Source organism: Salvia splendens, chromosome 8 (assembly GCF_004379255.2).
Source record: "Salvia splendens isolate huo1 chromosome 8, SspV2, whole genome shotgun sequence".
NCBI classification, from domain to species: domain Eukaryota; kingdom Viridiplantae; phylum Streptophyta; class Magnoliopsida; order Lamiales; family Lamiaceae; genus Salvia; species Salvia splendens.
The window spans coordinates 1549040-1560923 of NC_056039.1; the positions used below are offsets into that span (position 1 = coordinate 1549040).

The following is an 11884-nucleotide window of genomic DNA, read 5'->3' on the forward strand; positions in this document are numbered from 1 at the left end:
CCCAAAGCTGCTCGATATTCTTCACACACGTGGCGTAATCAATGGGCCTTGACGGCCCAATTATTTTATTAATTGAGAATGGTTATAAGGCCCAATTCCATGCACATCGTCTATAAAAGAAAAAAAAACTGTTCTTTTTAAATTTTAGACTGAAGTCACAATTTGGTCCTTAACATATTGCGTTTTTTTATTTTGGTCCAAAACATTATCTTTTGAATTATTCGGTCCCTCACATTTGAAATCGGATCATATTTGGTCCATTTTGGACGGTTCCGTCAAATTTTTGACGGTTTTAATTTCTGAGTCACAAATTCGTCACTAATCCGTCACTAACTGGGAGAAACTGATTCGTCACTAATCCGTCACTAATCTAGAGAGAAACAAACAAATTAAAAACTCTTACTTGTAAAGAGTTTCAGCAGCATTTCCTTCCTTGGATATCACGAACTTGCTCTTGCTTCGTTGCGTCAGAAACGGACTGATCACTGAATACAGCAAACTGAAGTACCACGGCACGTTTATAAAGATCTGCACCACCAAATTCGAACTCCAATTACAAAAGAAGAAAAAAAGGGGGGGAATGTTGTGTATGGTGAGCGCATTTTTTGTTTGAAGAATCAGAATGAATGAATCATCACATCACCTTCCTAGCAACCATTTCGGGGTAATTATCCTGAAATAGAGAGATAATGTGATTTGAAGTAGCTCTGAGCTCTCTCTTGGGCATATCTTTAAGATCCGTGATTTGAATAATGGAATTCACGCCGTCTGGTTTGAAATGGAGAAGCTTAATCCCTCGCTCGAGAATCTGGACTCTCCACCTCAAAAACTTCTTCAATTTCTCCTCACCTCCAAAAACCTTCTCATACATCTCCTTATATTTGAAAACCCCATAGGCATTATAACAAACAGGATGCCCGCACCGGTCGAAACCATCCATATACGCGACGGAGCCTTCGAGCCCCTTAAGCCCCAAATCCTCTTCCAAAATGGCATCGGCGTCGAACTCCTTCCGCTAGTTGAGGCACTTCATCAGCATGTTGAAGGCGTCCTGCACCGTGAAATCCCTAGCGCGGAGGAATTTGAGGAGGACGACGTCGGCGCGGTCGTCGGCATTGCCTAGGAGGGGAATGTCCCACATGGAATCAGCGCCGCGGGAGGCCGTGAGCTTGTGCTTGAGCTCTTTGAGGGCTTTGCGCTCGAAGTTTTTGAGGTGGAGATAGAAGTAGGTGTCTTCTTTGAAGGAGGGGGAGCGGAGAGAGGCGACGAAGCTCTTCTTGGCGGGTTTTGGGGAGGAATTGGGAGTGTGGGTTTGTTTGAGGGAGGTAGGAGATGCGACGGTTTCCATTTTTTCTTTTTCTTTTGGGAGGAGAAATGGTGAGGGATTTTTGGGAGATAGTGTGTTTTGTGACGGATTTGTGACGGATCAGTTTCTCCCTGTTAGTGACGGATTTGTGACGGATTTGTGACCCGGTAATTAAAACTGGCAAAAATTTGACGGAACCATCCAAAATGGACCTAATGTGACCCGATTTCAAATGTGAGGGACCGGATAATTCAAAAGATAATATTTTGGACCAAAATAAAAAAACGCAATATGTTAAGGACCAAATTGAGTCTTTAGCCTAAATTTTAATGACAAATAAAATTGTAATTTCACAAAATTAATTTTAAAAGGAAATCTCAAAACGACGTCATTAGACGTTTTCGTCTTCTTGAAAATATTCGTGAATCAAAAGAGACCATGACGTTACTTTCGATCCTAAAAGAAAAAATTAAGTCCTCTCGGCGATCTAGTGGGTGATCAGTCCATCTATCTGTCAGTTCTGACTCGTTACATATTATTTCACCATTCATCAAGTGCGCCCAACTTTTCTCATGACAAGGATTTTAAATTATTAAGCGGATGTTTTATAAAGTTTGTAACTAGGAAAGCGTGTTAGAGTATTTACATATATGCTCTTGCCAAGAGTAAGAGCATCTCCAATGCTGACGGACGTCAAATAGCCGTCAAATAGCCTTCACACTGCCACATCATCAGCACTACAATTCTCCTGCCACATCAGCTTGCCACATCAACTGGACATCAAATAGCCATCAAATAGCCTTCACACTACCTATCCACATCACTAATAACAATTATATAATTTAATTTACACTTGTATCAACATACGGAATTTAAATTACGAGACAAATACGGAAAATTCGAATAATAATATTAAAATTTTTTTATTACATTAATATAAAAAAAAGTACAATAATTAAAAATATTACATTTAAAAAATTACATAAATTTGCATAAAAACTACCGCCTTGCAGTCCTCAGCGCCCACAACTCTTCAACTAAATCATTTTGCAGTCGAATATGAGCCTCCGTCTGACGCATGTCGGCATGTGCTTGGAGGAGGGCTTCTTCATCGTGCGGTACCCCACCTCGTACGTTGGCGGTGATGACGCCGTGGCTTGGACCTGCTTCATTATCGTCGGTGGCCCAATCAGTCAGTTGTACACCTTCATCTTCGACGATCATGTTGTGCATGATAATACAGGCATACATTATATCAGCAATGCAGTCGACATGCCACAAACGCGTTGGTCCCTTAACTGCAGCCCATCGAGCTTGAAGCACACCAAATGCGCGCTCCACGTCCTTTCGCGCCGACTCCTGCCGCGTCGCAAAGTAGGCCTTCTTCGGCTCTGATGCGCACCGGATCGTCTTCACAAAGACGGGCCACCTAGGGTATATCCCATCCGCCAAGTAGTAGCCCATATCATGCTGGTTGCCGTTGGCGACAAAACTGATGGCCGGACCGACGCCCTGGCACTGCTCGTTGAAAAGGGGCGACGAGTTGAGGACGTTTAGGTCGTTGTTCGAACCGGCTATCCCAAAATACGCATGCCAAATCCACAACCGGTAATCAGCCACGGCCTCGAGGATCATCGTGGGATTTTTTCCCTTGTAGCCGGTCGTGTAAAACCCCTTCCAGGCAGCGGGACAGTTCTTCCATTCCCAATGCATACAATCTATGCTGCCTAGCATTCCCGGGAACCCGTGCTGATCCCCGTGCATCCGCAGCAAATTCCGGCAATCTTCGGGGGTAGGCTTTCGGAGATACTGATCACCGAACACTTCGATCACGCCCTGGCAGAAATACTTCATACATTCGATGGCAGTCGTCTCACCGATGTGGAGGTATTCGTCCCACATGTCTGCCGCGGTGCCGTAGGCCAACTGCCTGATTGCCGCAGTGCACTTTTGAATAGGGGTGTGGCCGGGTCTGCCAACCGCATCGTGCCTGAAGCGGAAATACAGATATCGCTGCTCCAATTCGTTAACAATACGCATAAATAAGTCCCGCCTCATCCTAAAACGACGCCTGAAATGGTTGGCGTCAAAACGCGGCTCCTCTGCGAAGTAATCTGTGAACAGGCGCTGATGTGCAGCGTCATGATCACGATGCACCACTTGTCGACGGTGGACAACTGGTCGTGGGCGAGGTGCCGCCGGCTGCATATAACTCTGCATCCATCGATCAACCTCACGGCTCGTATAGGCATCAAGCTCTTCGTTCATCATACGCTCGTACTCATCCGCATCCCCACCACTACCACCGGCATTACTCATTTCTTAAATTGATCTTGTACAGAAAGTAAGGTAGAGAGAGAGTACTCGTTAAAACAAGTGGTGCGAATGAAAATGAGGTTCAACGCGCGTATATATAGTGTTTTGCGAAAAAAAAAAAAAAAATATTTAAATCCGACGCCGGTTTGGCGCCGATCCGGGAGCCACAATGGCGCCCGTGAGGATCGGCGTGGGAACCGGCGTCAGCGCGGGAATCGGCATGGCGACGCCGATTTTGACGCCGATTTCGCCCACGCCGGTTCCAATGGTTCGGCGTCAAACCGGCGTGGGCGAAAAATCGGCGCTCCGGTGGTGACGCCGACCATTGGAGATGCTCTAAGGATATGGACATGGACCCACTTTTATTCATTTTTAATTCCATATTGTACCGCAAGAGCACAACACCCACATCCATGCTCAAGGGTCCCACAACTCTATTATTCAATTTAAATACTTCAATTACTAAAAACATTTCCACAATACTAATATTAATTCAAAATACCCGAAATACTATTACAATTTACTAAAAATTTAAAAATTACATAATTAAAATCCTAAAAATAAAAAAATTACATAATCAAATTCATAATAAAAATAAATTTGAGTATGAATGAGAGATAAATTGATGTAAAGAATGGATTATGATTGTTGGTATTTATAGATGATTTTGGGATAAATTTTTGTAAAAAAAATCAATTTTTTTTGGAAAAAAAGTCAAAAAACAACTAGCTATATTTTTGGGAATCCGAACATTTTTTTTCTTTTTTTCGAATTATTTTCGATTTTTTATATATTTTTAAAAAAATAAATAAATTTAACGGAATAAAAACGAGTAAAATCAGGAGACGCCACGTATGCGTGCTCTTCGGCACGTCGGTGCTCGTCGGCAAGAGTATAACGGCGAGCAGGATACTTGCCGCGCCGACGGAACAGCGGGTGCTCGTTGCAACGAGCACCGCGGCGGATGCTCTTAGGACTCTTTTACCAAAAAAAGTTTCAAATAGTTTGTGGACCTTTTATAGTCTGTACTACTAATTGTTGGATACTTGGATGTAAGGGAACAAGTATACATGTAATTTCCATTTTATTCTATTATTTTGTCGGACTTTATGTCAATAATAATTAACATCCAAATATTTAATTGATGAGTAAGATGTTGGTCTGTTTCAATTTTGACCAAAAAGTATACACAATAGGAGTAGGAGTAGGAGTAGGAGTAGGAGTAGGGCATTAATTTTTTGTTTTTAATATAAGATGGAAATCGCTTGTGTATGAAATTCTTCATCACTATGATTAACTAGAATCACACCCAATGCACGACCCATTTTATTTTTTCCATATTTATTTGATTTTATGAATTAATTTTATAAAATTATAAACAAAAAATATTCTATCGTCCATTTACTTTGGAAAATACTTTTCCAGTTGCATTAACAACGACATTATCATTAATTTATGTATTAAATGTATAATTTATTCAATAAATTACAAGGTTTGCAAATTTAAATACATTAAGCATACTTATATGTATTATGCAATTTATTTAAGTTACGCCTTAAATCAACTGTTTATAAAATAAAAATAAAAAGCATTTTAACAAAATAACCTCATTAATCTCACTAAGCAATTCATATCAATAATCTCATTAATTACGTACCAATCAATTCCATTAATCTCATTTAAAAAATTTAAAAATCCACTGTTCATAAAATAAAAATAAAAAAGCATTTTAACAGAATAACCTCATTAATCTCACTAAGCAATTCATATCAATAATCTCATTAATTACGTACCAATCAATTCCATTAATTAGGAAACAATCCTATAAATGATTATGAACATTATTTTGGTAATTTTGAAAATTTAAAATAGCTTTCCATAAGTGAATTTTGTTGTTGATTATTTTAGTAATGTAAAAAACTATACTCTCTATTTATGTTTAAATTGATTACGCATCTCATCAGATCCTCCTAATTACCCAAGAAAGCATTCCCCATTATTGTATGTTGATTGAAAAAAAATACCAATTTCATATAATATAATAATATTTTAATATACATCCAATATTTGATTAATCTTGGTAGTGGAATAATCTAAACCTTCCAATTGGCACTGTATAATTATCCAAATGATATCAATATTATTGAAAGTGAAAATAAAATATAAATGATTGTAGACTTCCGTGCTAAACTCAATTAGCGTTCCATGATTCCATCACTTAAAGAATCAATCAACAATAGACCATTAATCAAGAAATAATGAAAAAAATAAATTTAATTAGGTTAAAGAATTCCCCACCACCTTCTCTTATATATGCTCTAATACGTTTTTAAGTTATCTTACTCCTCCAATTTTTTCTTTCCGCCTCCATAATATGAGTAACCTTCATCTTCTTTGGTAATCTTTTCTAGCACTTCCATTGTCATATGCCAATATCATTTTTTTCATCCAGTCAGTTTGCTTTCCATTCGTTGGTAAGAACTTCAAACAAAAATCACTCACAAATCTTATTTTGTAACTTGTGTTTGACCACAATAGTACATGATATAAAATTATGCAAGAAGTCCACTATTGAAAATCGCAATAGTAACAAAAGTTCATGACTATAAAATTTCACAAAATACTCACCAGTTTCAAAATCAAATTCGACAATTTGCATTCCTTACTAGTTTGGATCACTCGCCAACCTTCCTTTCTTCTTATTTTTTATTGTTGGAATTTCGTTGAAAGAAGTTGTTTTGTGAATGGGTATTTATAGAAACTTGTTTTATGTTTTATTTCATACTGCAATAATATCAATTAATTGTGGCCAATTAAGGTTTATTTCATTTTCTCTATTAAAATTTCAAATCAAATCAAATGCACCAATATATTATGTAACCGATTGTGTTACGGTGACAACATTAAATTACTTTAATTTTGCATTACTTTCTCATCCACGACCAAAAAACAATCACTTCTATGTCTGCATCATTATCGGTTATATACATCAAATTCGCCTAAATGGTGTAGTGCTCAATTCATTAGGTAACTGCCATATTAATTATTTGTGTATTTTATTGCTTAATTCATTAGGTAACTGCTAGAAAATACGCAAATTAGTCCAAAACTTATTAATATTCAAATTCATACCTAAAAATTAATAAATATTCTAAACTAAGGCTAAAACTCGCCTTTTATACAGTTTTTATATATGTATGGATAAGAGTAAACTAAATGCCGCATCTCCTGCATAAGACACTAAGAGAGGCACAAACCATAAACTAAACGAGGTAATTGAGATTCTCTTACACACAAGAAGCAACACATGAATCTAATCCAAATCATAAACTGCAACAGACGACATCAACACACTCCCCAACCAAAGCTTCCCATCTCTCTCATCCACTTCACTCACTGCTTTCACTACTTTCCCCGTTCTATCCTCCAGAATCTGCACGAGCTTACCGTCTTCGCTGTACTTTGCCACCAACGCGTGCATCCGCCCTCCAATCTGCATCAGGTAATGGAACTTCGCAGAGATCGGAAGCTTCAGCCAGGCTTGCCGGAGTTTTGGGTATAGACCTAGGATGTGCGCGTATATGCTTCTCCGGCAGTGGATTGCCACCCAGAACTCACCCTTCTCGTTTGTCCGTACGTTGTCCGGGAATCCGGGCAACACAGCAAAGGGCTCCCATGTCCCTGCCTTCTCGCCTTTCAACCAGTATTTGATTAACCTGCACAAATTGGATGATAGAAGCTTATATAATCAAGAAACGCATCGTTTTTGTTTAATCATAGCTGCAGTGCAATGTAGTATTGATTTACTAGATAATAGCAATCAACAAACATGAATGGCAATATAAATTCTGAGAAGATGTACAAATCCTCACATTTCAAGTTGTAAACATACAAACTAGCATCGAGTGATACCAATAACTCAATTGGATAGTCGAAACTCGATTATTATTCAAGAAACGCGCCTTTAATGTTTAATCACAGCAGCAATGAAATGTATTGATTTGCTAGCTAATAGCGATCAATGAATTGAATGACAATATCCATTCTGTTTATGAGAAGATGTACAAATCCTCACATTTCAGATTGTGAACACACAAACTAGCATCAAGTGATAACAATAACAATTCAGCTCTCGCGATTACGTTGATAAATCAAGTGAACTAAGGATGATCAGTGCACATACCTCCCAACTGAAGCTTCACAGAACACGAAATACGAACGATCCTTACTTAAGGAAATGCCATTTGGAAACTGCATGTTCCGGACAAGAACAGTGGTTTCTTTTGTTTCCGGATTGTATTTCAGCACCCTTCCACTATCCTCGCTAGAGAAAACCAACTGGAGGAAGTTCCTGAAACAAGAAGGCACTAGTATCAAGCGTTTCGCACTTACCAAACTCTCCCCTAAACCTCCAAATTAAAATAGAACTCACTAATCAACAAAATTCACACCTACCTTCTTCTGTACTTAGTGCTGCTATCAGTAAAGTAAACGTTCCCTTCATCATCAACATCTACGTCATTCGTAAATCCCAGGGGAACGCCTTCCGCCTCAGTGGTCAGAGACGTGGCCAAACCACCCTCGGGGACAACCTTCATCAACCCGAAATACGCATCAGCAATGTACAAATCACCACTCTTCTTGTCAAATCTCAGCCCCAAAGGCCTGCCACAGATGTGTTCGTTCTTCACGTAGTCCAGCACTGACGGCTTCGGATCACATAGGCCCGACCTTAAACAACCACCAACCAATACAGTATCATCAAATTGGATACTTAAGTCCATTTTCACTGCTCAAATCCACAAGCAATTATTTCTCAAATTGCACAAATGTGAAATCAAAATTGAACAATTCACGTACAAACACTCAAATACACAGTACCTAAATTCGAATTAAAATAAACAAAAAAAGGAAAAAAGAGGAAAGAATCACCGATTAGCCGAAGTGTAAGCAAAGTCATTCCACTTCTCCCCATCCCAGAAAACAACCCTACCATCAGCAACGCCGGTGTACGGGCCGCGGCCCTTCGGGTCGAAAGCGATGCTCTCGGGCCCCTGCACCTGATTCAAAAACCTAATTTCCGATTTCTGGAGCAAATTCTCGCGGTCCCTATCAATCGGCAGTGCGGACCACGGCGGCATCTCCACCCTAACCGACTCGAAATCAGGGAAATCGGAAATCGCGGAGTGGCGGAACGGGTCGACAGCGCAGTAGACCGCCAGCAGGATGAACAGACCAGAGAATGCTCCGGCGGGCGTCATGTTGCTGAAGAAAATTGGGCGTTGGGGTTTTTATGGAAACGGTTTGCGAGCTAACAGTTGATAAAAAGATGGATAGTTAGTTGGGGAGGAGAAATTAAGGAAATTAAATTGGATTTATCCTGCAGCCAACCACCAGCTGCCTACTTTCTGCATGCATTTGTGTTGGGGCCGCATTTGAAGCTAAATTCTGGATTCCGCCATTAATTAGCTGCGAACTACGGTTGTTTGGATTAGAGCATCTATAACGCAAGGGGCCGGCCGCATCTCGCGAGTCCCGGCCCGTCCCGAGCGTTGCACGGAGGAGAGTCACGGCCCAGGCCCGTCCCGGGGCTGCGTTCCCGGCCTGTCGCGCGTCCCGGCCTGGGACGGCGTTGCACGGTGACGGGCCGCAACTGTAGAGTCCCGGCCCAACGTTACACGCTCCTCGGGCCGGGCCGCAACCAATTATTTTTTTTTTAAATTCGAAAATTTTTTCTAGAAATACTACTCCATTTTCATACACATTCAACTTCATATTCAACTTCAAATCTATTCCTAGAATTCGAAAAAATGCCTCCACGTCAAAGAATATTCGAAGATCAAATGTCCCGGTCGTTAGCAGAGGCGCTACCGGCAATCCAAGAAGAAATCAACAACGAAGTTGAACGCTACCAAGCTGTTATTCAAGCTTGGAACGAACAACAAACCCGGGTACCACGTACCCGGATGTATATTCACCGAGACCGTGAACAAGCTGTCTTGCGGCTTTTCACGGATTATTTCTCTAGAGATCCGCGATGGAGTGATCAGATGTTCCGTCGCCGGTTCCGGATGCGGAGGCCGTTGTTCCTACGCATTGTCAACGCAGTTGTAGCTCGTGACCCGTATTTCTGCCAAACTACCGATGTTGTGGGCCGGGAAAGTATATCGACGTTGCAGAAATGCACGTCTGCCATTCGTCAACTCGCTTACGGAACTACATCAGATATGTTCAATGAGTATCTCCATGTAAGCGAGCCTACTGGCCGGGAGTCCCTTGCTAGATTCTGTCGGGCAGTCGTCGAAGCATTCAAGGATACGTACTTGCGAAAGCCAACGACCGACGACGTTAGGAAGTTGGTCGACATGCACGAGCGGGCCCACGGCTTCCCGGGGATGCTTGGAAGCATAGACTGTATGCACTGGCAGTGGAAGAATTGTCCAACGGCTTAGAGAGGACAATACACTAGCGGGCACAAGGGCACACATCCCACGATTGTGTTGGAGGCCGTTGCCGATTGCAGATTGTGGATCTGACATGCCTACTTTGTATCATAATGCATAACATGATCGTTGAGGACGAGCAAGATAACGTCACTTTGTGGAGCGACGATCCGCTCGCCAGCACCGGGAGCAACTACGTTGTCACCGAGCCGCCCGTGCAGGGCCTTCCTCACGACATCCGCAATGTCATGGCCCGTTCAGCTGCGATGCGCCAAGAGGAACAACACACTCGCCTCCAAGCCGATCTAATCGAAGAAATTTGGACTCGCACCAATGTTTTCCAGAATTGACGTTATGTTTTTATGTATTTTATTTTCAGTTTTAAAATTTCTATGTTGTAATTTTGCAGTATTCGATGAAATTAAATTTTCCGTGTTATAAATTTCCAGCATTTTTTATTTTACGAGCTAAATAGGTTGGAGTTGTGAATAGTGTCATTTATTAGTTGCGGCCCGGGCCGCAACCTGCAGGGTTACAGCAGTTGGGGCCTGGGCCGCAACTGTAGAGGAATGATGACGTGGAGGGGACTTGGAGCCGGAAATGGGGACGGGGTTAACGATGCCCTTAGACCATCCACAACGCGTCTCGCGCCGGGCTCGCGTCTCGTCTCGGAGAGACGAGACCCCCGCGAGACGCATTGCAGCGCCCATCTCGTCTCCAGCTCGCGACCGTCTCGTCGCGTAGCTCGTCTCGGAGAGACACGAGACGAGCTGTCTCGCCACGCGCCAGGGACACGTGGCACGTCCCCATGCGTGCGTGACGCCCACTCGCTGGCCCGCGAGTGGGCGTCGTCACTGATGACGCAATAATTCATTTTTTTTAAAAAAAAATCGATTTTTAATAAATTTTTTTTTTTCAAACGGTAATATTACCGTTAAATATTTATTTTCATTTTTTAAATTTTTAATTTTTTTACTCTATAAATAATTCTATTCCATACTCATTTCAAACACAAACACACATCTATTCCTCTCAAATCCTCTCTATCACTCCAATTTCCATCTTCAATCAACTCAAACAAATGGATCCTTTTGAGCAAATGCGCCAATTAATGGAACAATCACTCGAAGAAGATCGACGACGAGAGGCGGAGGAAGCCGCACCACCCCCACGACGCTCCCGGAAGTACATCAATCGGAACCGGGAGGAAGCCGCCGCACGGTTAGTACGCGACTACTTCTGCGATAACCCGATTTGGGGAGATACCTATTTCCGTCGCCGTTTCCGCATGCGGAAACCGCTATTTCTCCACATAGCGAATACTTTGGCGGCCAGGGAGGAGTTCTTCCGAGAAGGGTTCGACGCGGTCGGTCGTCCCAGCCACACGACGCTGCAGAGGATCTAATTGAGCACATTTGGGAAAACTTTGGCGGAGAAGATTAAATTATGTCATTTTTATTTTTTTAGAATTTTAATTATGTCTTCGTTTTTTTAATGTTAAGTTGTAATATTGTTTTAATTTTAATAAAGTGTGTTTGTTTAAATTGAATTGAGTTTTAAAAAAAATTATAAATTAAATTGAATGAATAGTAATTAAGAGACGGTATAGAGACGGTTAAGAGACGGAGCGTTGCAGGTTCCGTCTCTTAGTTAAGAGATGGAGGAAAAAAGGACAGTGGGGCCCTCAAATAGTGCTCAAATAGTAGTTAAGAGACGGTTTAAGAGACGGTATAGAGACAGCGTTGTGGATGGCCTTAGGGCTTTTACTGCAGCAATTTTTATGAGCAAGGAAGGACCAATCTGACTATCAGATTTCAAT

At 41.5% G+C, this 11884-nt stretch overlaps 1 protein-coding gene and 1 pseudogene across 1 annotated transcript; both read right to left on the bottom strand.

Moving 5' to 3' along the window:
• Positions 1–399: 399 nt before the first annotated feature.
• Positions 400–1348, bottom strand: LOC121744613 (annotated as a pseudogene).
• Positions 1349–6751: 5403 nt separating this feature from the next.
• On the bottom strand, positions 6752–9094 carry LOC121745093 (protein STRICTOSIDINE SYNTHASE-LIKE 3-like). The gene is made up of 4 exons (XM_042138875.1): positions 8555–9094; positions 8078–8353; positions 7806–7973; positions 6752–7338 (listed from the first exon to the last, which is right to left on the bottom strand). The coding sequence occupies exons 1-4, from the start codon at positions 8881–8883 to the stop codon at positions 6936–6938; spliced, it is 1176 nt and encodes a 391-aa protein (XP_041994809.1). The 5' UTR covers positions 8884–9094; the 3' UTR covers positions 6752–6935.
• Between the last annotated feature and the right edge of the window lie 2790 nt (positions 9095–11884).

Bases quoted from the DNA above. Each gene is read 5' to 3' on its own strand.
- LOC121745093 (XM_042138875.1), bottom strand. From the start codon at position 8,883: ATGACGCCCGCCGGAGCATTCTCTGGTCTGTTCATCCTGCTGGCGGTC. The intron at 8,354-8,554 runs GTGATTCTTTCC...TGGTTGTTTAAG, and splicing joins GCTTACACTTCGGCTAATCG to GTCGGGCCTATGTGATCCGA. The intron at 7,339-7,805 runs GTATGTGCACTG...CAATTTGTGCAG, and splicing joins TGTGAAGCTTCAGTTGGGAG to GTTAATCAAATACTGGTTGA.